Here is a 26,265-nt window from a genome sequence, read left to right as displayed (position 1 = left end):
CTATCATTAGATTAATTGGAGGAAAATGGTAGGCCACTACCATTTCAAACTCAGACACATCCTGGTGGTTTCCAAACCTGCTCCAAAGACTCATCTTTCCTGCATAGCTGCTTTATCAGGTTATTGAGTGGGGTTACTGTCATGAGAGACCTCCACAGAACCCTGTATGATACTTTTTATTTTCTGGTATAATTTGCTTTCCTCTGAATGTGAATCTTTACACCAAAAAGACATGAGTAGTTTAATTTAGAATAGATGCCTTTTCTAAGGAAATATCCCAGCTCACGTAAACGCCACCATGCTCAAAGCAATAACTGGACTGAAGTTTTTGTGTCTGTGGTTTTTTAGGGCTCAGTGCAACCACTCCACACTCTCTGTGCTGAAATCAGGAGCAGGCTGGGAAAGGGCACAGCTTCGACAGCTCTTGCCTCACGTTCTGACTGCCTGGGAGGATAGACTGATGTAGAGATGTGAACAGGGTTTAGTCCTTACAGTCAGTGGGCAAATGAAGGATTCTGGTTTCTGAGGTGGCCAAGGGCTGAATTCACTTAAAAAAAAAAAAATCCAATTGAGAAAAATGTTTTATTTACTTTTTTAGTAGCTGGGAAAAAACCATTTCCCTAGATGATATTATAGTAATATTCAAATGTGATTCCCTGAGAAATATCCCAGCCAACACACTTAATTTTAAATTAGTTGAGTGGTTTTTTGGCTGAAAGGGATTTTACAAACAAGATCTACTTATGAGTCTTCAGGCTAAGGAAACATTCTAGTGAAGTTAATTAAGAATGGGATTCTTTACTAACTGTGTCTGCTGGTTAATATGATAATCAGGACCATGTTTCCAGCCACTGAGACTCTAATCAAACAACAAAAAAAAGGTAATAATCATCCTCATGCTTCACAGGCTTTTTTTTCTTGGAGGAACCTTCTGGCTGAAATGACAAATATTATTTATAGTGATGGTATTACTTGTCTCAAGATCTACAAACTGTTAATATGCTGGTGTTTTATGATTGAACGAGATTCAGAAGGGGAGAAACTCCGTCAAACTTTATCAGTAGAATCTTCTGATACCGGGAAATGGGCTTTTATTTTTCCTCTTTGTTGTAAATGTCTTCTAAAAGGCTGTCATAGAAAAAAATTAAAATTTGAACTCTTGACTAAAAAGAAATACAGTTCTGTTTTCTTAATAAGATGGCATTATTTTTAGTAAGACAATGTAACAGGTTGTTTTGGGGTTTGTTTGGTTTTCTCCAATGTCACTTCATTCTTGGAAAAAAAAAATCTGGTGTTACAAACAGCAGTGAGGAGTTTCCAATGTGTATGGAGAGCGTGTTGCGTAACACTCCTCAGCATTGCTGTCTTAGCAATTAATCAGCAAAGGGTGTCACTAAATGAGGATCAGCTTGGAAAAACGGGGGAGGAATCTTCTTGGCAGGAGCCTTTGGGAACAGTATTTTGGAGGAGACTTTGTAGCAATGTGGAAATTATTGCCCCCATTTATTGGCTGATACGAGTTCCTGGTGATGCCATGATGATTTTTGGCCTTTTCTTTTATATACCTTTTATATAGCTCTTATGTATCCTCAGTGCTCTTAGCATGCATCCTTGTAATTCCCTAAGCCCGATAATTTAGCATAGTCCTAGTATTCTGTTAAGACAAGAGGCCAAACATCCTGGAGGCCTCGCAGTTGGAGGCCGGAAAGCCCTACACTATCCTGAGAAACCAAGGTCCTCTCTAGAACACATCCTGTAAACTAAGATTAGACCCATCCAGGCAGGAATTCCTCAGGATGGGAGGGCATCAAGCTAATCATTCAAGCCTCTCATTGGGGAATCTTTGTTAGATATGCTAATTGGCAAGGTCTATAAAATGGTATATGCAATCTATCGCGTGTGTGCATTTTGGCACATTCCACCTTGGCACAGTGGTGCACCGTAAGGATCCTCATTAAACACCAGGGTAAAAACCCTTTCTCCCTTAGCCATGTCTGGCTCTTAATTCTTAAGATCAGGAAAAGGCACCACTGGCAGATGAACATGGGGTGTTGAACTCCAGGCAGCACTTCCAGGGTTTGCTTTGTGGCAATGGCTACTTAAAACAGTAATTTGCACTTCATGCAAGTGAAAATGCTCACAGGGTAAACAATTCCATCTTTCAGATTGGATGCCAAATTCTGTTCAAGAATGGGCCTTGATAACTGATAGACTCTCAAAGCTGAGCTTGTAACAAATCTTTTAAACTCCTTTGTTCTTCAAGAAAAAGAAAGCATTTTTAGCTTTTTGAAAATTATGACCAGAATTCACACAAGGAGTCCTCTATGTGCTTATAAAAGTCTCCTTTTAACTGTACACTTTACAGTACTCTTCAAAAAAACACTCATATATTCAAAGATGCCAAAATCAAAGGCTACCTAGTGTCCAGTTAATCCAACCAGCAGGTGTCTGGAGACAGCTGGTGGAGATTCTCTGCAGACATGATGTTAATGCTTTTTTGGACATCATCTAGTAAAAAAAGAGAAAAGGATAAAAAAGGAGCTTTAAAAATTATTATTATTATTATTATGTTTGTTTTATTGTTATTCTTATTATTAATGATTTTATTATTATTTTCCCAGGTGTTCAAGTCCTAGCTTCCCCATAATTTGTCCATGATTTTTCATTAATATGAATGAATAGAGCAAGATCTGAAAATGGCATCCAAACCCAGTTTCTCTGTTATCTATTTGTTTCTCAGGAGTAGAGGTGGTCTTTTTCTTCAAGTTTTGCAAAAGTGCATGTTGGTATGTTGCTATGCACAATGTGAAAATCAGAATATCAAAAGAGAGCCAATATAATAATTTATTTTTTGCATCTAGTTCAAACAATTCAAAAAGTAATGTTGTCTGCCTTCTGCATTATCATCATAATTAAAAAGGATAATTAGAAAAAGTATTATAGAGATGAAGCAAAAGTTCAAGTAAAACTAAGGATGGAAGGTAAATCTCCTCTCCCTGAAAACAGAACTTTGAAATTAGGAAAAAAAAAATAGGTCCAACAATCAAAGGGAAAATAATCATTGCTTTTAATTAATGAAAATGTTTAGATTAATAGGAAGGCAAAATAGATTCCTATGGATGATCATAATTTCTTTTTTGATAAGAGCTGCTGAATGTAATCCTCCTATATCATAACATACACTGAATGCTTGGAGACTTCGAGCAGCAAAGTATTGGTGAAAATAACCCAGGGTTTATTTTCCCCCGAAGTTCTTGTAACTGTATCAAAGGGCTGAGGAACCTTAAAAACTGCTGTAAATGCAGTAAGTGCTTCTGTTTTACAGATAAACACTAAGGCCACATGAAAGCTGTGGGCTAAGTCTTTGGGCACCCTCATAGAATGAGAGGAAGCAGCAGGCAGTGTGCTAAGCTTTCAGGTCAACATGGTATGAAAACACAGGGAAAAAAATAATCCAGTAATGAAAATGAGTGCATGTGGATGGGCAGGTCAGCCCTTCTGATGGAGCACTGCTGGCAGACTGACCACGGAGCTTTTCTCTGCAGCCACATCCAAGCTCAGATGGGCCCTGGCTCTGACCCTGGGCCAGGCTTAGCTAAATGTGGTGCCAAGGGAGATTCATAACCCAACTGCTGATTTTAGGACTTCAAGTGAGGAAAAAAAGCCTCTGGACTCATGAGGAGCCTCTCTCTTTTCCATTAAAGGAACATTTTTCAGAGTGTAAACATCATCTGGGTAAGTAACTGCTTTCTGTGGCTTTGAAAATTTCCTTCCTGAGCTGCGGATTATTTTGGGATCAAGTTGTCTTTCATCCTGTGACAGTCAGTAGTGCCAGGGCCTCTAGTCACTAATGGAACATCAATAATTAACCAAATGGTAGTCCTGCAAGTTCATCTATAGTGGAAAAAAGTATTATCTACACAAGCCAGTGCAGCAGCAGGGGAGAGCCTACTCCATGAACAGCCCACTGCAAGATTTTATGTAGGAAATCAGTGTCTCAGAGGCCAATTTCTCCACTCCTGTGACTCTGCAGCTGAAGTAGGATTTTTTTGGCTGTATGTTTATTATGGCTTCTTCTGGATCTCTTGAGCAAGCACTTTCCAGAGACACACATAGGTGCAGCTGTTCAGGGGATTGCAGCTCTCATCAAACAGCTTCACCTCACACATATAAGGACACAGAAGGAGTGGAAGAAGCCTCAGGTCTTTGGTCTAGACATGTAGTAGCTTCAGGGGAGCATGAAGGAGGATTACAGTGGTTTGGATCTCACACTCTGTGTGGGACTAGGCAGGTGTGGAATGTGGGAAAAAGTTATTTGCTGTGAAATATCTGGTGTAAATATGCCACATGGTGCACACCATCCAATTCTCCACAGTGCTGAGTCTCATCCACTCACCTGATGGAACATCAGGCACGAGTCACTTCAAGTGAGCAGTCTGCTTCAGAGGTTAAGGAAAGTTTCCAGCTTCAGCCAAAATCTCAAGAGCAGGACTCTGCCCTGGAACTGCCTCAGCCCCAGGAGGGGCCCTCAGCCTGGAGTGCAGCCCACAAGGAGAGATGATGGGGACGTGCTGCAGCCCAGAGCCTTCTGGTGTGGAGATAAAGGTTCAGCCCCTCACTGCAGGGAATCGAACAAGGATGTTCCTCTCATTCGGGCAGGGTTAATAGTCGAAGGTTTTCTCCCTGAAAGCACTCAGTGACACCACATTTAAATGTGCTGCATGCATTATTCATCTCTTTGCAGCAAGCAGCCAGAGCAGAGGCAGCTGTCAGTCCAATTGTTGTTTCAGAGCTCTGCTCTACAGCTGCCTCATGGGGGCACAAGAAGGAATGATGAGGTCCATGGGACCAGTGCCCACGCCCTCAGGCTGGGGAGCAATTATTTGCAAGCGTAGCTGTAGACCCAGAAACGTCACCAAGCTTTGTTTAGGGAAGGTTGGAGGAGGAATTTGTTTCAGAAAGGGAGGGTTTTCTTCTTGCATCTGTGTTGTTCCAAAGGCTGGCAGTCGTGACTCTCTTCTCAAGGGTTTTGCTACAGTCTTTCTCTTGCACCTTTGTCTCTCAGGGCTTCTCCATAAAAAGTATAAAACTCTCAAAACTTTGAGATTCCAGTTTATTTTCTCTGGAGTGTGTAGAGAAGGTCTGTTAAGGTCCAGTCACCAAAATGGCCTAAGATTACACTGTGAGACCCAACCTGCAATGCAGAGGTGGTGAGAAAACCTGCCCCTTAATTTTTTCACCTTTACTGCCGAGGTGCACACAGCACCTGGCACTGGGGTGGCTGCACCACAGTGCAAACAAGAAGGAAGACATCTTGAAATCCTCACACTGAGAAAAATACAACACAGATTTCCTTTACATCCCTCTTCCAGTACAGAAGATAAAGCCATATTCCCCAGTAGGAAAACAGGGAAAGGAAAAAGCTGAAGTTAAAACTGCAGATGAAATTTATCTCTTAGGCTAATGACTTGGTACATGATAGCTCTTTGATCTTACCAATTAGAAAACAATCTGACTTCAGTCTTTTCTTCTGGGTATTATGGCCAAGATCATACCAATACTCTAAACTAAAAGGATCTGTTTTAGCTCAAGTATTATTTATTCACATGCTTTATGATTCTGTTTCATGGAGAAATGTAGGGACAGCATCTCATTAACTGAAGGAAAATAAAGTTTTCTTTTTTAACACTGAGCTCTGCAATCAGGGGTAATGCTTAAAACACTGAATGTACCTAGAGATACAATGTGACAAAGAATCTTCTCATGCATTCAATGAGAGGTGACAGCATACAGATAAAATACTAATCCCTTGTTATCAGCTCTGGATACCACACTAAATGCAATTGTCAGAAATTCTCAGCAGAGGTTGACAGGACCAAGACAGAGTTCATGTAGGGTCACTGGAAATTCCTGCTTCATTTGCATAAGCACTTCAGCAAGAGTCCTGATTTTCAGAAAAAGTTTAAGCAATTAAATGTAGTCACATCTTAAGAGCAAGCAATTGTTTGAGGCCCAAATCCTCAAAAGTATTTGAACGCCAACAACTACTGATTTCCAGGAAAAGCGATCCAGCATCTCAGCTCAAATGTCCTGCTAGGTGGAGAAGTATAAATGTCTCTGAAGCCACAATGTCTGTCTCATCTGTATGTTAAGATGATGGCAGAGAATCAACAGCAAATTAGGAAAATACTTTATTTGAATTTTTAACCGTATTTTAACTCTCTACTCCTTCTGGCAAAGGATGATGAATTTTTTTTGTTCCCTCAAGGGATGACAATATCCTTAGAGGAAATTCATATTGGATTTTATAAGTATTTGGTATTCTTTGTTTACTCTCACAGTGTTCATCCATTAGCAGTGAATTACTGTGTTGTTAAACCAGAAAATAACTACAAATAACAATCAGTCTCTGCCTCAGGACACACAACTAGCTGAAGAGAATGATCTGAAAATGCTGCAGAGAGATGCTTGCCAAACCAGACTTAGTGTTTATGGCCAGAACAGATGCCTGCTAATTCAGGTGGGTACTTAAACTATTAAAGCAGATTATGGCTTCACACACCTCACTGAGTCACCTGCACTGTAGCCATTCCAGCCTAAATGGAGAAGGCTGCAGTGTCCCCTTGCACATTCTAGGCTAATAATTGTTAATTACACTGGCATCTGCCCAGGATTGAAAACTACACACTCCTCCAATGGAAAACTCATGACTCCTGGACTTGCAACATGTCATACCACAGCCTTGGTTGTTGAGGATACCCAAACCCCAGACCTTTGAATACTTATGTGCATATATAAATTCATATCCTGAGGTACAAAAAAAGTCAGAGCACTGAACCTGTTACAAGAGGTAGAATGATCTGGTGGTTGCACCCTGACTTGAAAAGCAGAGAAGTTCTGTTTTCTTCTTTTTTTTCTCAGCAACATGCATCCACTGTGATATGGCAAGCTGACAGAAACTTCCTAAGCTTCATTTTATTCACATGTAAATGAATCAGTAATGCTAATAATTCAGACTTTCCTTCATCAGTGCTGGCAGAAGCAGAGCCAAAAGAAGATATTTTAAAGGAACCTTCAGCAGAGACTGTGCATGGGGAAGGATAAGCATGGACAAGGAATGGAGCTGGATTTCCAGGGAACTGTTCAGAGCTCTATCATTGCTGGTTTGGGAACCAAAAAAACTGAGGACTCAGAAAGTTACCTTTATATTGGCATCTTGCTTCTAGGAACTGCATTTTCCCCCATTTCTTAACATCCATATCTTTTTTAGGTTATCAACTACCTACTGTTTTAATACTGTTAGTGATCCCAGTCAGGGACAGAGGCTAAAATGAGCAACAAAAACATGGGCCTTCATTTAGAGACATAATCTGTTTAATAAATATGACTGTAAAAGCAATAAACCATAGCAATTATACATTACGCTACATAGTATTTAACGAAAGGGAAAAAGAAGATGAAAAAGTACATCAAAAAATAATTTTAAAATTAGAAATAGTTCCAACACTATAAGAAAACTTTTTGATTGGCTTACTATAAAAATAAGTTGGCTAATGTTGGACTTCAGTGGGGACTATTATACAGTTGCAGCCAAAACTTTCCCATCTTTCTTAAAGCTGTAGTTGCAAACACAATAGCAAAGCCATACAAACTGCTGTGTTTCTACCTGTCTTCAGAGAAACTGCAGAAAGAGGCAGAGGACTCTGTACTGTGATAATCCTTTTAACTACTACGGGCCTAATGTCCTTGGTATCATTTTTGTTTTGCCAGCAAGTGTGTTGATTTAGGTTTGTGCCCACTTTGTGATGGAGAAATTCAAACCCACCACCACCAAATCCCTGCCCTGGGACTCTGGGCCACACTGACCATGCTGCTTTCTCCTGGTTTTGACTCAAGTTGCCATGTGCAATGTCTGCTGCACAAAACCCACCCATGTCAGCAATCAGGCTGCCTCCTACAAGTGCCTCACTGATTATCAGCTGGCCTCTACTTGCCTCCTCCTAACATAGTTAGGCAAGCGTACATTGGTCACAGCATTTCTCTCTTTACACTCCAAACCAAAGTCCTGGTGCTAGGTTTAATTACCTGAGTTGGGTTGGAAATCAACAGTTGTAATGACCATGGGTTAGGCTTCAGACAGATATCCAGTGTCTTTGGAGGACTTGTTCGAGGTGTGCTAATCCTGCTTTCTGCTGTTCCCTTGCACAGTCTATGTGAACATGTCCTACAGCCTCATTTCCACTTGCAGCGTAAGATACAAGCTTAAGTTATTGGTAAGAAATCAAATCTTGTGTGAGAGTGGTCCTGCAGTGCTGAGGCTCAAAATGCATGGCAACAGTCCCAGGCCAAAATCTCCCTTCTCTGCCCACAGTGGCAGGAGCTTGCAGATCTGCAACCAATGGGGGTGCCAAGAAAGCCACAGGAAAACTGTGCACAGACCTTTCCCTGCTCCCTATCCTATGGACAGGGTGTCTTTCAAAAAACTACCAGGCCTTTGGGTGACTCTGAAAAGGCAGAGAGCTCCTGGGACTTCCCCAGACAAATTCAGCCATCAGCACTACATGGAGCTGAGGGTGTCGCTTTCTCTCAGCCAGAACTGAAGGTGTAAGGCTGATACAAAGTACAGTGTGAGTTCTTGCTGACAATAACCTCCTGCCTGCAATGAATGCTTGTTCTGGTCTGTTCAGGGTTAGGAGGCACCGTTATCTTCCCATGGCTCTACCAGTGGGATGCCTTGGTGTGGGCAGGCTAAGGAAGGTGTCTAAGAAGGAGCTTGGCCTAGCAGTTGGCATCACCCAACCTCACACTCAGCCTCCTCGCAGTGTGGGGCACAGGCAGCAGCTGCAGCTAGAGGAATGAAGGGCAGAGTCCAAACAGAGACATAAACCACACTGACCAAGAATATTTTCAGTGCCTTTAAACTCCAGTGTGATTCTTTTTTTGTGTCCTATGGAAATCTGCTGGGGCGGCTACCCCTCCCGCAGCCCAAAGTGCTAAAAGAGCAGTTAAACCTAAAGCCAAGAACCCTAAACACTCCCTCCCACCTCCCACCGCCCCAGCCCTTCTCCCCCCACATCCCAGCCCACCCCTCTCCCTAAAGAAGAGACCCCCCCATGCATATTCTTGGCCTATATCATTATGAATTTCTACAAATTAGAGACAGATCAGAAAAAAGAGAGTGAAAGGGTGAGGGGAAGGGCCGCAGGAGTGAATAGTGGTACCAGTTCCTCTCCCCCCACCCCCCACTAAAATTGAACACCTGTACAATGCAGTTCCACTATGGTCTCAGTATAATGTCCACATGCACAGGCTTAAAGCTAAAAACCCTTTGTCATCTGAAGAATTAAAAAGTCCAAATGCAGTGAGCTCTCCTTTTTTAGATACAGATGTTGGTGTCCTCAATTCAACCATTTACATAGGTAGGGATTTCTTTTGTGCTCTGGGGCTCAGCAGCTGTGGAAATACTTCCTGTGGCAAAGAACAAAATAAAAGTCAGTAAATAACATGCATTATTTAGTCAGGGAAGATACTTGCAGGTATCAAATTGATGGCCTTTGGGATTCAGCTATTCCAGACTGACACATTCTTTCCAGAAATATTTTCTTGTCATTCAAACACTGAAGGTGATGTCCTGTTCTTTTGCTAATGAAGATGATTCACCCATGCTGAACAGTAGAGGGAAAGGCAGGAGCAGAGGGGCAGAGGGAAGGAGGGGTTGAGGTCCTCAGAGGAAATGTGTAACTCATTTGCAGTGATAAGGTGTTGGAAATTTCATAAATGACTTTAACCTTTGCATTTGCAGAAGAAGTGCCTAAATCACTCACATCCAGAAAACAGGAATGTGAAGTTTTGCTGCTAGAGTTTGGAGAGAAAATTAAATGATGCAGGGACATGAATTCAGATTCCTCCAAGGCAGGATCCCTGAATGTTAGTCAAAGGTGATGAAAAAAAAAAAAGGGTTTCTGAACATGCATACAAAAGAGGAACACCCAATTACAGTCTTGCTTTGTTTTCCCAAAAGAAAGAAAACTCATTAAAAAAGAAATTGCTGATTTCCAGAAACAGATGAGGTGGTTGTATAGGAGAGTGCCTTTGCACTTTCTATTCTGTTCACACCTAGGTCCAGACCTTTTCATTTTGTCAATGAGCTCTGATTCAGTTTTCTCATTCATCTCACTGACAGGACAGAAAAACACTCTTAGGAAGAACTTTGTAGGACTGATTCCTTTTAATACATAATTGAGTCTGTGTATCTCACACATTTAACTTTAGTGCTCATTAGTGCAGTGACAGGTGTGAACCAAGGAGCTGTAAAAGGCCAATTTCTGGTTCAACGCAGTGTCCAGTAGCACATCTGAAAAAGGTAGAGAATTCTGGCTGTTACAGAAAGCCAGAACTGCTATAGATGCACCAAATGAAAACCTGCCACCAAAATTTTCTTTTCACTTCTCTTATCCTGGAGCCTCCTAGGGTTTAAGTTTCCACCACCAGCAAGAGCAGTTTTGAAGGTACCTTGCATAGAGCTAGCAGTGACTGACCCTTGCCACTGCAGTCTGAGTGACCTGTGAAAACACGTTTTTCCCTGCTCTTGGAACAGCATGAACCACCACCACTGCATTCTTTTAGAAACGGGAAGCTCAAAGCCCAAGCCCACCCAAGTATAGAAAGTGAGTTCCTGACTTGAAATTGGGTGTTTCTCTCTTAGCATCTTACTGCAGTTTTGCCTTGGAGGTTTCTAGGGGGAAAAAAAAAACAAACCAAAACAAAAACACCAAACGTAAAAAATAATTGTTAAAGTTTAGGACCCACCGCTCTGGGTCTTGGCTTGAAATCTCTTGGTGATCCACAAGCTTTTTGGAAGTCCTCTGTCCAGACTACCTTGGTTGCATTTCCTTTCCTTGGGTTCTTGACTGTGGCCTGAGGTTGCTCTGCATGGGGAATACCACATGGGAAGGTTGGTCCCCTCTCTCCGTCCTGTGTTCTGCTAAGCAGGGCTGTCCAGGTCTGCTGATGAATAGCTGCTTAAAAGCTTTTAATAGCTAAAAAAATCTCCTTAGTGAACAGTTTAGGAGAGATAAGCACTGACTGCAGTGGAGCTTCCAGCTTAGACATCAGTTTCATCAAGAGTCTTTCTTCTTTTTCCTCCCAGGTTGTTTCACAGGCCACAATCTTAGCACATCACACTCCCCCCGTTAATTGCCCTTTTCCTTGTTCCCTCTCTACAGTAGCTGTGACTCCAAGCCTGCTTTAACAGACACTCCAATAGATTTTGGGGACACCCTCAGGTGAGATCTAAGGTTTGTTTAAGCTGATGAAACTGTGCAAGTAAGGAATCTCAGTTGCAACTGTGCTTCACTCCTGCCTAAGTCACAGAATCACAGAACAGTTGGGGCTGGAAGGGACCTCTGGAGAACATCTAGTCCAACCCCCCTGCTAAAACAATTTCACCCAGAGCAGGTTGCACAGGATCGTGTCCAGAAGAGTTTTGACTATCTCCAGAGAAGGACATTCCACAATATCCCTGGGCAGCCTTTTCTCTAAATTCCTCTAAAATAGGTGCATGTCCCTATTTGCAGGGGTACCTCCAGTTTGGACCTGCAGAATTGTCACCTCATGGGTGAAGCTGAGCAATGCATAAGCAATCCTGGCTTTAGAACATGTCTCCAGACTGAAACCTCCCTGCTCTGTCCCAACACTTCTACTGTAGCCAGGGTAACAGAAAACGTAAGCATGAGCAAATGTGTGGCTGATACCAGAATGTACTGTCCAAATCTATTCACTTTAGGTCCTAGAAAAGCCTGCTTTTGGAAATGCTCAAACACAGAGACCTGTGGGAGAAGTCGGCCTGAGGATAAAACCAGCTGTCCAGTACTGAGATCCTAGGTTTTGCTTGGTTTATTTGGGAATCAGCCAGACTAGCATTGCTGCTGGCAACAAGGTCTGGCACAGCACAAAGATCCCAGCAGTCAAAACATCAAGAGATATTTAGCTTTTAGTCTTTACTTACCGAATCACCTGCTCACCTCCATGTTCCAGGTGAGGGTGGCTGAAGTTCTTCTGGATATGGGGCTTAGCCCCACAACTATATCAGCCCCAGCAAAATAAATTATATTGCCAGCAGGATTTTTTTGAGAAGGGGAAGGGATCTACGTAGAGCAACTAGGAGAGAGAAAAAGCCTAAAGTTGTTCCCCTCCCTTTCATCACACGGCAGTGAGGGAGAGGGAAGAGTTAGAAGGTTTCCTGTAGCAAAACTAATGTTGCAGCAGAAGAGGATGGGAGGAGGATTGTGCAGGAATATGGGAAGAGGGGAGGCTGAGAAAAAGGTTAGCCAATTATAAGTCAGAGTCTGACCAGCTGCAGGATGCTGCAAGTTATTTACCTATGGGGTGGACTTCCAACTTCTCATCTACTAGTTGCTCAGGGCTCATCAGCTCACTTTGAGGGACATTAGGTATGCTTTCCCTCTGACTGACTGGACTGACCATCTCTTGATCTTTTTCATTCTGCATCTGTGCATATATATTAAGGCCAGGAATCTTCCTAAAACATTAACAGAAACCATCATTGTGTGGTACTCTGGCAGATGATGTAGTATCAGCTTTTACAAATGAAAAAACAACTCCCTCAGAAAAAAAAAAAACCCGGTGAAACAGAGCCCAAACACCTCAGTGAAAGGCAGCAATGGAGAGAAGGAAATGGCTCAGGGAAAGTCATACCTTTTGAACTTGTAGATGACAAACACAGCTAGTCCCACAAAAACGACAGAGAGGAGCATCAGCATGGCCGAACCACTGTGACTGGGAGTGAGGTCCACCAGGGGAGCTGCAAGAGAGGAGAAGGTAAAAGCCAGCCCCAGCCTGAAGTGAAAGCTGCTCCCTCCAGAAATGCAGTTCATTTTCCCCTCTTACTGCACTTGTAGCATGTCTACACATCTCCAGGGCTTTTCCCCTTTCTAATCCACCTGGGAAGAAACCCAGGTTCAGATCCCTTGTGGTCCTCAACATACCCCTTGATGGGACATTCCACAGCTTTCTCCTTAAAGACCTTTCTTTCAGATTCAAGAAAACAAAACAAAACACACCAAAACCAATCTTAATTAGACAAAGAGCCTCTCTCTATTTCTCCTCAGAGTTTTGCTCACCATTTTGCTGTAACTCCTCCCAAAATAAGGCCACCCAACCCATACAGAAGCATGGATTTCCCAGAAATACAAAGTGAATTGTATTAAACAGAGTTTCCATCCCTCTCACACACAGGAAGGCAGTGAGCATCCAAGCAGCTTCACATGTAGGTGCAGAGGAGTCAGTTGTTCATGCAGACACCGATTCACTGTACTGCAGACAGACACAGAGCTCCATTACAGGGACCAAACACATCCTCACACACAGAATGTGGCCCAGGTAGTGCCCTCCTCTGCAAGGCAGTCAAAGTTAACTTGAACTGCTGCCAAACACATCCTCCCCCTATTGCATCTCTTCACATGCACTGAACAGACCCCTCCTAAACCAGAGCCAGAAGACACAAGGAAACAGGCACACACACAAAGGCACACACATCACATGCATGTGTTTCCAGCTTCACAGCCAGACTGATAAAGCCAAAATTTACAAAGAGAAGAGAGAAACCTTCCCCTTCCCACATCAAGCAGGCACCAGAATGAAATAATCCATTACTATGAATTCCTCACACATCTCCACTCTGTCCCCTCTCCGTCTGTGTTTTGTGGGTCTCTGCAGTTCTGTGGGATGACAAAGTGGCTCTCCAGCCTATTCAGATTCAGCATCACTCAATGTTCTTGCTCTAATGCTGCACTGAGAGCCTAGTAATAAACAGCTATTTAACTGCTTTGTGAGAAATATTGGCATATTTTCCTCTGCCTTAGAGCTGAAGTTGTTGTCTGGACATTGGTTTGTTTTTTATCTCATGAGAAGAAGGAATGAACATGATGAATGAATTGCAATCTGTTGTCTATAATTGCTATAAATTAATCCTTCCTCCAGTATGGTCTGAACAAAAAAGACAGAAGTCTGAAATGAGCTGAGGCCAACGCCTGTCATTCTTCTGTGCTCCAGGGAATGCACACGCTCACACACAACACACACACACAGAGGCTCATTTCTACAGGTTCTGCTTGAATATCCTCTCCAGCCTACTTCAGACACTTGCACTTTTGCTCCCTGCAGCTCCTCTGCTGCAGAAAATGCTGCTGTGCATGGCCAGGCACACACAGGGGTGGAACATACATGTGCACTGAGGCACAGCAACATAAATGTAGGTGTACATATATATGTGTGTACACTTCCAAAAACACATGCGCTGAGCTTTGTGGTTCAGCCAACTACAGCCCGTAACTGCCAGAATCCAACACAAAATCACAGTGAAAAGGCTGGAAAAGAAGGGATAACATAGCCCAGAGCAGCACCTTTGGGCATGTGCATCCCCTGGGACTGTGCTTTCTAAGGGTTGCTTCTGGTGCTGTCCTGCGTTCCACGCTTCCCTGCTTCATTTTACTTAATTTTTTATAAAAGCTTGGATTTCCAAAGGACAGTTCTTCTTATTTCTTAACAACCAAAACAGTAGCTTTCAGCAGAGAAATAAGTCTCTCATCGCTTTTTGTCAAATTTTAAACGATTCACAAGTTTCGATATCATGAAATTGGGCCTTTTACTCAGAGAACAGTCATCACCTCTGCAGCTTGTTAAGGAGTCATAATCCCTCAAAGACCTCACAGTGGCTGCTCTCTGGGTTTGGAAATACATAGTTTGGCCATCCAAGCTCATTTTGCATTCATACTGAATCCTGTTTCTGCAAGAGACAAAATCCTACAGTGTTCCTATAGGACACTGTGAGTCCAGTTACAGCAATCACTCACCAGTGGCTTTGAGAGAGTACAACAAAGCCTACCTTGCAGAACAAAGGAGTGTTTGCATATCTCATGGACAAAATGCACTCCTTCTTGGTGTCTGTGTGTAAATACAAATAAAAACGTGCATTTTTGGTAAAAATTATGAGCAATTGCACATAACTCCATTTTTGAAGCTCACATTATATACTTTTGGTTCTAACTTGTCCAAAAATAAGAATCTGGTCATCTGTTCCACAGCTAATGGAAGGCAGAAACATACAGCAATATTCCCCGGACAGATATTAGAAAGTTCTGCTTAGAAAAATGAAATATTGGAAACCTCAGGCCTTTCTTTTGGGGGGATTTAAGTGCAGTTACATTACACCCTTTCTTGCTAGTCTCTTTTGCCTTACTGCTTACAAGGCAGCACATGGACTGACACCAGGCTGGGCCACCCATTCATCCCACAAAAAGCTTTTAGGAGAGCAGTTTGCTGGTACAAATGAACTGAAGGTTTAAGATTGCAGGTTATCAAAAGAAGCTGATACCAAATGATCAGAATTATCAGCAGTGCCTGGGGACAATGAACTCCTAAGAGTGTGGATTGGTTTGCCCCATCTCTTGTAATAGTTAAATAGGACCTGTGCTGTGAAATGAGGTTTTAGCATGCAGAATAGACAGAGACATAAGTAATTAAATATCAGTACTCTGGAGATTACTTATTTTGAGATAGGATTAGTTAAAGTCCAAACTGCCTGATCTTATTTTTGTGCATGTGTATATTGATTCTAGTCTTTCAGACTGCTGAACAACTTTTGAGCAGTGTTTAGTTGCTTCGAATATTTGTTGACTCTAGAATATCTGAACATATCCAAGGCTAGCAGGTAACTTTTGCACTGTGTGACCCAGGCTGAAAATGCCATTGGTGCTGCTTAGCTGTTGAATATTTCAGAGCTAACCAAGAAATACACACTTCCACTGCTATTTATACCACATTTCAAAAAAAACAGTCAATTTTTGCACCTAAGAAAACAAAAGGATTAGCTGTAGATGCAAAAGCCACTATATCTTTTTGGCATGATATAGAAAGGGGAGGTAGAGCAGATATTGTAAGGTCTGATCATACACTGGGTTGTTATTGTGATATAAAAATAAGAAATGTTTAAAATACAGCTGTTAGCACACTACTACCATCAATATATTGCTTGCTGTGCTACAGAGCAACACAGAAGGCATACACAGAAAGAGGATACTCACCTGCTGTTAAGTGGGCAGCATGGACAAGGATTCGAACTCCTGGCTTCAACTCAAAATGGACCAGGTTTTGGTTCAGTTTCTGGATCAGCGTTTCTGAAATCTGGGAAGGAAAAAAACCCCAAACAAACAAAAAAAAAGAGGAAATAAGAAACACATTTGTTTCTTGATCATTGGTTTAGATTGCCAATAGGTGGGTAGGAAATGGAGCTGCAGGCAAAGCAAAGATTTTTGCAGCCTTTCCGAGCACAGATTCCTATCACCTTACAATGAAGGAATTTGGATAGAATTATTTGTGCATGGTTAGCACTGACTGAGCAAAACGGTGCCCTGTCACACCTCTGTGGGAGCAGCCCAGCATCAAAAGGGAATTGAGCCCCAAAAGAATGTTCCACCCACATGTGAAAGTGTCCACAGGACCAGCCAGCAGCAGCACATCAGTGAACTCATTCACTGTTCAAGGGAAAAGAAACATTTCATTTGTTAATGTACATTTGCATGTAATAAACAACTTCTTGCTCGTTGAGTGGCCAGTTCCATGAGCTTAGAGGATGTTCATAACATGTGATATACCTGAATAAAAATGAATGGTTTAGATCCTTGACACAGCTTGCAGTTAATTTTCAAGTTCTAAAAGCAAATTTCATTTCATCCAGCTCTGAGTTTCAAGACAGCTGCTCCCTAATCCTTAAATATGTACCAGAACCAGCTCAAATCTGGAAGTGTTTACTGACTACAGAATGTGGCTTAAACAAAATGCATGTTCCATCTCTTCTCATGGGTTACATGCATAACCCACTCTCTTCCATGGGGGAGACATTCCACAGAGCTTTCAGATCACCAGATTATCTTGCCATAACTCTGATGACATCAGTAGACCTCTAACAGAAATGAAGCAGATTACTCCTCCTTTCAGGACACAACAGAAAAGATGAGCATTTGCTGAAATAAGACCCCATTAAAACTGTATTTGTACAGTAAAGAAGCCAAACTGTAGTCCAATCTGTTGGCAAACATGCCTTTTTTTTTAAGTCAGTTCGTTGCAATATGCACAGATCCATTTTTTCCACATCACACTTCATTACATGCAAGAAGTTCCAGGCATGTTGCCATTAAAAACAAAAAATCCAGCTAGATTAATCAAGGAATGGAAGCCTATGGACATGGCGTTGATAGTTTGTTGTGTGTCTTTTGTATGTTCATTTGCCTGATGTTTCATGTATTGAACATTTTCTTACAGCGGAGATCAATTTTCCAATTGAACAGTCACAGTTCTCCAGGCTGGCTTATTAGGGAGAGGTGATTGGAAAAGTGTAAACACAACATCCCCTATAACCCTTAATATGCAGCTGCTGAAAATGTGTTTTTATAGCCATACCAGGATCAAGAGGAATTGTATTCTAGTGCCCACCACTTAATTTAATTTGTTTTAAATAAATCCTTATTCGTTCTCGAAGATTAATGTAAAATTGTCAGAAAAAAAGAACATTCCAATAATTTTACACCATCTTTTTCATGTTCTTCACTTTTGTCTGGTTGAGCTATTTCAGTAAATTCTACCCAGATATGATTAGATGTTCCTTGGCTATCATTCGTCACAGTATGAGATTTATCTGCCTCTTTTTTTTTTTTTTTTTAACATTCTTAATGGCTCTTTCAATACTCTTGGCTCATACACTTAATTTCTGGCTGCTGATCACTTGAATAGGTGCCTTTGGTCCAATATCAATTTGGCAATAACTCTTACAGGCATTTTATTTATATTTTTAAATATATCTCTTTAAAGTTACAATTTATTTCATGGGTGCCAGAATGAGCAGTAAATATATTTCTTCCAATAGCAAGAAAAAATACCACCTGCATTCAAACAGCCATCTGTTGAGCTCAGAGCAGCAGGGATGGTGACACAAAGATGTGCAGTACATGAAGAATGCCTGGGAAGCAAATTATAGCCCTCTTAAAGGATTTGAGCATATTAATAACCAAGATTGACAACTATAAAAAGTTTCTCATCTCTAAAACTGGAGAAACAGATGCAGACTGATATGCTGTAAACCAGGTACATTAATGGCTCAGGGAACTAATGGGAAAAATATCCTGGCTGTATCCAGTCCTGAACAAAACTTAACAGCTCTCTTCCACAACCCTGTAGGAATTTTCCTTTCTGCTCTGATGCTGCTGGGCAGCTGAGCCTCTGGAAAAAAAAAAAAAAAAGAGAAATAAAAAAGCAAATACAAGACAGCAAACTAAAGAAAATAGCCAACCACGTTGTACCATTCCTCTTCAATGCACTGTGATAGCTGCACAAAATGGCAGGGAAACAGCAGATGTAAAAAACATACATGATGCCTTCTATACAAACAGAGGGTTAGTGTGATACATAACTGAGTCTGCAGCTAGCAAATGTTGCTGTGTAGTACTGGAGAATGGCTTCCTCAAGGATTTGGGCAAGAAATGGAAGAATGGGAGAATCTGGAGAAAGTCAGCATGAGAAGGTACAAGAGACTTGGTTGGGCACTAGTGACTTGAAAGGACAGTGAGCTCTCCCCTGGCCTGCCTGAGGGCTCCTGTGGCACTGAGTGAAGAGGCAAAACAGCAGCTGAGGGGTGCTGTGGCTGCCTCCCAGCAGGCAAGATGTGTGTGAGAGAGACATCAACAAGTATTCCTCTCTGGAGGGCCCATGGAAAGGAAAAACAAGAAGGAGAGAGGCAGTAAGGGTAAGTAGTTAGGAAAAGGAAGAACGAGAGAAAGAAGGAGTCACAACAGAAATTTATTATTACTGCATTGCATTTTTACTTGGTTATGAATGAGGACTTGATTGTACAACATCCTGTACAAATTCATCTCAGACTAAAATCATTTGTGCCTGAGACCATCAGTGTCTCAGCAGAGGCTTGAAACAGCCGTAACTGTTCCGAGACTACACACAAAGTGTCAAAACTGGCAGCAGAACTGTTCATTCTGCTCAGAGTATAAAGCATATTTCCTTGGCTCGATTAATACATGTTCTCTCAGTGGCTTTTTGTGTACAGTTTTTTGGGGGTTTTTTTTTGCCTCAGTCTTTGTGGAATCTGAACAAGTGAAAAAAGTGAGTAACAGCCCAAGATCTTCAAAAGTGCCAGAAGTTCTAATGAGAATCAAACATCTGCCTTCCTCGGGCAGCTCTGGAGATTCCTGACACACACTTCTGAGGGAAGAACAGATGCATTCAGACATGTTTTTAAAATGTTTGCTTGTTTGGTACAATATTTTCATTTTTCTTTATGTGGAAAACAAGATTCTTTTCAAAACAGACATACAGAGTGAAAATGCATTTCTGTACCCCTAAAAATTATCTGAAATAGAAACATACATAATGGCTTACAAAAGCCAGTATTTGAGGTCAGTGAGCAGCTTACATAAACCTCAAGGGCCAAATTCACTTTGGGATTGGACACTGCTCTCTAAAGCTGGACCTGGCAATGTTTGTGGTCCTCACATGGTCCCAACGGGACCTGAAAGGTCAGTCAGGACATTTGCTTTGAGATTGAAGAAGATATTCTCCTGCCTTTCTTACTCTATCAAGTCTATTTCTAGCTCAGTTATCAGACTTTAATCTAGGAGTGGTTCTGACTTGTATAATTTGTTTACAATAAAGTGTCTTTGAAGTAAATTTCCACAAAATGGCTGATCTCAGTTCAATAAAAAGATTTCAATGGTAAACATTTCGGGGTTTGTTCTTCCCTTTATTTCTGCACTCCAGTAATACCATGGATGCATTTTGGTTTAAAAAGCAGAAAAGGAAACATCAAAGTACTTTGACCTGTTTCAAAAATACCAATGTGACTCCAGTTGAACAGCCAGACCTTCAGCTAGGGAACAGGTTGGCCTCAGGCCTCTCCCTCTTCATCTCTCCCTCCTGGAGATGCAACTAACTCAGCTGAAGACAAAACTTCTTAGAATAGCAACCTCCTAATTTATAGTCTTCAAGAGTCTCTCTTGTGAAAATAATTAGCTTTCAGAATTAGTTTTGGTCTTTAACTGAGCCTCATTGACTTTATCTGCTTCATTTGCAGAATTAAGCATGATGTGCAAAAATAATTCAGTAATAGGAACTATTCTTCATATATCATTTTTCATCAAAGGACACATAATGAATAATAATAACAGACAATTTGTGAATGGAAAAAAAAGAGATTCCAATTTAAAAATGGAACAAAACAAAAATTAATTTGGCTTCTCTTAGCATTTTGTCAGATTTAGGACTTTAAAAGAACCATATGCACCAAGAAGCAGAATTATCACTGAGAAAGGCATTTTCCCATGCCTCTACTGACTTTTGAAACCCCTGGTGTAAATTAGTCTAGATTAATTGAATGCGATTCAACTGTGCCAGTATGCACTAGCTAAGAATCTTGATTATTTTATAGATACTGTGTAAAGATCTCAACTAATGAGTGCTACACTTCTATTCAATTCATTGAGCAAATCAATAAACAACTAAGGAAAGAATTATGCACATTGATTTGGGGGGAAGCAACTTGAACCAGCATTGGGAAAGTGCAGCTGGAGTCAGGGCCAATGTGGATTACTTTAAACTGTGCCACTTGCTCTGGATAAACTTGGACACTTCACATGGGGCCTCTAAAGCTCGTTTGCCTTAGCACTGGAAAGAGCACAGTCTTATTGACTTACTGACTCCAGCAGGAATTTCTTCAAATCTTTAATGAAAGATGCTAAATTCAAGCTGCTGTTGAGGATCCAGGGACACTGTGAGAGCATGAGGCAGAGGATATTTCTGTGGTTACTCTGGGACAAGAATGGACCAGGAGATATGAACCCAAAGAGAACCTGCACATAAAAGCCAGGATCCATTTTTGATGAACAAAGGCAACCAAAAACAGTCTTGAGAATCAAGGGCTGCTCTGTACACTGAGCAAAAGATGAGAGGGAGAGAGGGCTGATAGTCATGTGGCAGGAGTTAAAGGTATTAAGAGACACACACAGCCTCTCCTACAGCACACAAGCAGCTATCAGGAAAAGCTGGCTAAGGAAAAAAAAGCCCCTGGTACAAGGTCTTTTGGCTCATATTATTCCATTCTCTCCTCACCTGCCTTTACTTCTTAATATTGGCCCAACCTCCCCTAAGTACCCAGTGCAAGACTTCATCATCATTCAAAGGTACAGATATTAAAAAAACCTCTCCTAGTAAACATCAGATGATTTACCCCATATATCAACCTCTTCCTGGAATTTAATTTCCAGGACTGATTGTCACAATTTTCTGTAAGATTTGAAGGCTTTCGCTGTCATAATCTTGTTGCTAAAAATATTGTAGTGATGGACACACCTGAAATACATTCAGAGAAAAGAAAAGTACTGAAAGCAAACGTGCTGAAACACCAAAGCTTAGGAGGATGGGTGAAAGAAAACCCCAAACTATAAAGTAAGATAGAAGCTCCATCAGCTACAAAGAAGCAGATGTAAAACTAAATCTGCTTTAAGGAAAGAATCCCAAGAGAGATATATGCCTACAGGCTTCCTGAATGTCACTCACAATGGTTTTAAATTCACAAGAGGTATTTAATCTCTGCAGTTCATCACTGTCCATTTGATATTCAGTCATCCATGTCATTTCCCATCTCTTTGGCTGGATACAGATACTGGCCACAGCTGCAAAGTGTTGAGTACAGTTGGCTACCAACCAGCTGATGTTACTGTTTACCAAAGTCTCCATCCTGCTATGTTGCTGAGAGCTCTTCTCAGAGAAAAGATTAAGGACCTCAAATGCCATTACCTATTTGTTCCTACCCCTGTTTTGCATTATTTTACAGTAATTTTGAATAGGCCAGTGAAAAGCACGCAAATGTAGAACTAAACAGAAATTCAGGATAACACTGAAACCTTTACTTGATATGAAAACATCACTTCAGAATTCAGAATGTACCTTCTGCTTCCATTTAATTTGCCTCAAAGAAGATGCATTTGTTATGCTTGACACTAGCAAACAACCTGGAAAGAAGATAATTTGTTAAATGCATAAATAAAAAGATAACCCCTCAGAATTCTCCTATTGAGTAAAACCATACACTGAAGTAAACTGAGCAAGTGTAACTGCCCTCTACTGAATTTTAAGTAGAATATTTTCCTACTGAGCATTCCTTTTGAACTGGATTTGTGCTAAAAATAACTCATTTTCTTGAAATGTTACTAATTAGAGATTTGCCTTTCACTGAAGAGAAAGAATTTTGTGCTTTTGAAGTGGCAGATCTGAATTCTGCAACCATCAAATTCACCAAGTCCATCCATGAAGATGGCGTTACAACTGCATTCCAGGCCAAGTGGCCAGTGGCAATTCTGTGTGCCTGTTTTTGCAAGATTTGGGATATTTCAGTGTTGTTGCACTCATAGCATGCAAATCAAAGACCAGTGTTTGACAACTGCCAATTATTTCTACATTTTTAAACAGGTTGGTAGTCTGTTCTCAGCTACTGTTAAATGAAGCAGAGCAATCAAGTGCCCCAAATTTAAAAAAAAAACAAAAAAGGAAAATCACAATACTTTGGTCATAAAAGGTTTTATGAATGTGTTTTGGGATTCTGCAGGATAAAAAGGCCTTTTGATTTTTCAGGAAACAGTGAAGAATAACTTTGCACTGACTAAAGTGGAGTGGATCAAGCACTTTTCTTGTAGTTATGTATTAGGTGGAATTGTCCTATGTTGCACATGGAGAAAACTTCCCCAGACTCACATATAGCAGCTTTTTTCAGCTGTCAACAGCAGTCAGACTTTTCAAAGATACTTTAGTCTCCCATGGAAAATATTAGGAATGAAGAGTTCATATTTCTAAATGCAAACAGATATGACAATAACTGATTCAATGTATACAGGAAAAAAAATAATTTGGGACACTTGTATGAAAGCGATACATCAAGTCAGGTGGAAAATGACATTTAGCATCTAACCACAGTCTCAAAGAGAGCATGAGACACAAATGCACTGCCCTAATGGAAAACTGCATGGAAATGTACATTTGTCAAGTGAGGTACTACTGCAGTCCTACTACTACTGTATCCAAAAATTCATGGCCTACTGTGTTCAGACTCATAAAATATGAGGAGCACAAAGGAGTGTTACTGACTTTGACAAATGGGAAACCAAGACCTGGATTTTCAAGGGACAGTGGACATCTAAGTGCCTCTGAAGTCAATGGGAGTTATGTACCTAGAGACCACAGAGTGACTGGACAGAGAGACCTAAAAGTATGTTTACAAAGCCAAATGAATATGTATCAGATAAAAACAGAACAGCTTAATCCACCTCAAGTGGAAAGAGCAAAATGTAAGCCTCCCATGGTTATTAAATATGAATGAGATTAACTGGTAAATGTGAAGGTCCATGAAACCACATACCCCCCTCACTGTTACCCATGGCAGAACAGTGGTCTAGCTCAGGTGATGAAGAAAGGAATCTCTCTAATAAAGTGCTTCCTTAAGGAACCTTATTCCATTGCGGTACTTGTGAAAACTATTCCCATTTTATTCCTGGTATACTTTGAAGTTTCTCTTCTAAATTAGAAAAAATAATTCAGAACTGTAACTCCTTTGGGTGTTCACCTGTGAACTGGCAAACTCACATGCGTGCCTTTGAACAGCTTGTTCCTTGCCCATGAGCACAAAACAGACTTCTACCAGAAAAGAGCACTATGCATCAGAAGTACCCCAGAAGCAACTTAAGCAGTAGCCATCAAAAACATCTGCTTCCAGTACTCACACCGGTGACTTCAAGCACGGGGAGAGGCTGTTGAAAGAGCTCTGAAACACTTTGGGAAAGGCACAGTGAAGGATCACAGCCAAAATGGATGACAAAACAGGAGCAGTATCAAAATACGTGTCAGAGCAGAGGGCAGAGACACCTTTTGTGGTCCTTGGACAGTTCTCACTGAAAGCAACACCATTTTCTACTAGAGTTACTAGGAAGGGGAATGCAGGACCCAGAGACCAGAAAGAAAAACATTCTGGCCATCCTGAAGGGAGCAGGGAAGATACTTTGCCACAGGAAAGAGCTGGCTGCAAATAGTTTCTCTCTCCTCCAAAGGTTACTATTTGGACCCTGCAGGATGCCAGAAATGTTGATGGAATTACACTGAAAATGACATTTCTTGTCCATAAAAAGGGCCATGAGAGCACTGCCAGGGCTTCCTTTCTCCACAGCCACAAAGACTTTGGTTTTACAGGAGAGAAAAAGAGAGGCATAAACAGAGGGAGAAAGAGTAAGCTGCTGAGTTCCGGAGGGGAGCTGGGTCAGATGTAAATTTGAAAGTTTATGGACTGGCTTCCTTGCCAATTTGTGAAGGAAGCGAGAAGAAGGGGAAATGAAGGAGAAAAGGAAGGAAAGATTTTGCAGAGCAGTAAGTCTCCATATTTTTTGTTTATTACATGGGTGATGAAAATTGCAGAAGAAAGTCATTTGTCAAAAGGAAAGATGACAGCTAGGAATGCTGAGCAAGGGAAAGCTTAAGAATATGGGTGACTTGGAGGTTTGAGGCTCACTGCTAAGTTAACATGGCTTGAGCCATGGACATGGGGTATGGAGAGGCCTGAGGGAGTGGTGCTTCCCTCAGGACCAGTTATCTTTGCCTCTGAAATCCAAACTAAGAGGCTGAGAGACAGCAAAGGAGGCACAAGAGGACATTGTTCAGTGGGGCACATGGCAGTGTTAGGTTATCAATTGAAGTTGATGGCATTAGAGATCTTTTCCAACCTTAACAATTGTATAATTCTACGACATTTCAGGATTTTTGCCCAGCACAGTGTTTTTATCTTTTAGTTACAATCCTGCTAGGCCCATCTGGTTGGTAGGACCTTTTGGATTTGCAGGGAGACACAGTCCTTTAATCATCATAACTTGCTTTAACTGTTCACAAACAATCCACAGTAGCTCAGCCCCACTTCCAGCACCATCAAGAGGGCAGACAGATTGTCCAGCCCCATCCCCGTGCCTTAACTTAACGAAGTTCTGAACTGCCTGGGTTTACCACCCAGCTCTGTCCTCCAGTGCTTTCTAGGCTCTTGACAGTGTCATAAGCTTTGCTTTATGAAGCTACTCCACAGTTCCTGTTGGCAGGAATCATCCCCTAAATCCTTCCTGGTTTCTTCCTGCTTCCATGAAGTAAACGGGACTTCCAAGGGAGAGACACGACATCATACAGATTTATGCCAAATTAACATTACTTATGGACCACAAGTGGGCATCTAAACTTGTAAACAAAGCTCCAAAGCCTGTTTCCAGTGTTGGAGAAAAATAAAACCACCACCAAGAAAACTGCCCAAACCAACCAACTAACCAACCAACCACCAAAGCAAACAAAAACACAAACCCCACCTCAAAGAGGATGTAACATGTGTAACATGTACCCCAGTGAATCAGATGCATTTCTACCATAATTATCAGTTCTAACCATATACAAATCCCATATACATACATAGATATATCTCTCTCATATATATATACACACACACAGAAATGCATAAACAAACACTTCTCCAAGTAATGGACACAATACCTGCTCTAGGTTTGCTGCTGTTCTTTTTTTCTCTCCTGTGGCATCTTGATATGGTAAAATGAAGAGTTCAGCAGATGTGGGCAGGCCAGGGAGCACTGCGACCAGAACATGCTTGCTGGAAATACCTGTAGCCTGGTACACAGACAAACAATGGAGACAGAAACAGTGTGGATGGCACTGAGTGCTGAGAGCTTCTTTGTTAAGGCATCACAGTACTTACACCATGTAGGGTATATCTCGTACGTCTCGTTGGCTGAAATTTTTAAGTTAGGACTTTAATATCCCTAATTTTGACATATTGGACAAAATTCAGAAAAAATGTACCCTACAGGCATTACTACCAGGGTCACCTCTGGTCTTGCATTTCAGTTGATGCTACCATGACACTACACAACCAGACTGTGAAGTTACTATCCAGAAAAGGACTTAGTTTGGCCCTCAGGAAGTTCTGTTAGCCAAAGGAAGAAGAAACATAATTTGACGAATCTTCCTGCATTGCCTTTCTGTTGTGAATTATCCGCCAAATGCACTTAAATCTCAAGGTTTTGATTTAGCCTGAAGTTTTCAAGTGCTGAATTTAGTCGGTCACTTTTAAAGCGGTGGAAGAAAGCGCCCTCAGAC

General features: G+C 41.3%; 1 protein-coding gene across 4 annotated transcripts in view; it reads right to left on the bottom strand.

Moving 5' to 3' along the window:
* Window positions 1-7,352: 7,352 nt before the first annotated feature.
* Window positions 7,353-26,265, bottom strand: part of SORCS1 (sortilin related VPS10 domain containing receptor 1) — a 264,794-nt gene continuing 245,881 nt past the window's right edge. The window contains exons 23-28 of one of the 4 annotated variants that reach the window (XM_048310547.1): window positions 25,645-25,776; window positions 16,104-16,203; window positions 12,718-12,823; window positions 12,381-12,541; window positions 10,810-10,928; window positions 7,353-9,468 (exon numbers count right to left, since the gene is read on the bottom strand). In XM_048310547.1, coding sequence (XP_048166504.1) covers window positions 9,412-9,468; window positions 10,810-10,928; window positions 12,381-12,541; window positions 12,718-12,823; window positions 16,104-16,203; window positions 25,645-25,776 — 675 coding nt within the window. In that variant the 3' untranslated portion in view covers window positions 7,353-9,411. The other 3 variants (XM_048310550.1, XM_048310549.1, XM_048310548.1) reach the window with 3 other exon arrangements.

This window comes from Corvus hawaiiensis, chromosome 8 (assembly GCF_020740725.1).
Source record: "Corvus hawaiiensis isolate bCorHaw1 chromosome 8, bCorHaw1.pri.cur, whole genome shotgun sequence".
In the NCBI taxonomy this organism is placed as follows: domain Eukaryota; kingdom Metazoa; phylum Chordata; class Aves; order Passeriformes; family Corvidae; genus Corvus; species Corvus hawaiiensis.
The sequence above is the reverse complement of the archived record's forward strand: the minus strand, read 5'-3'. Positions and strand labels throughout refer to the sequence as shown.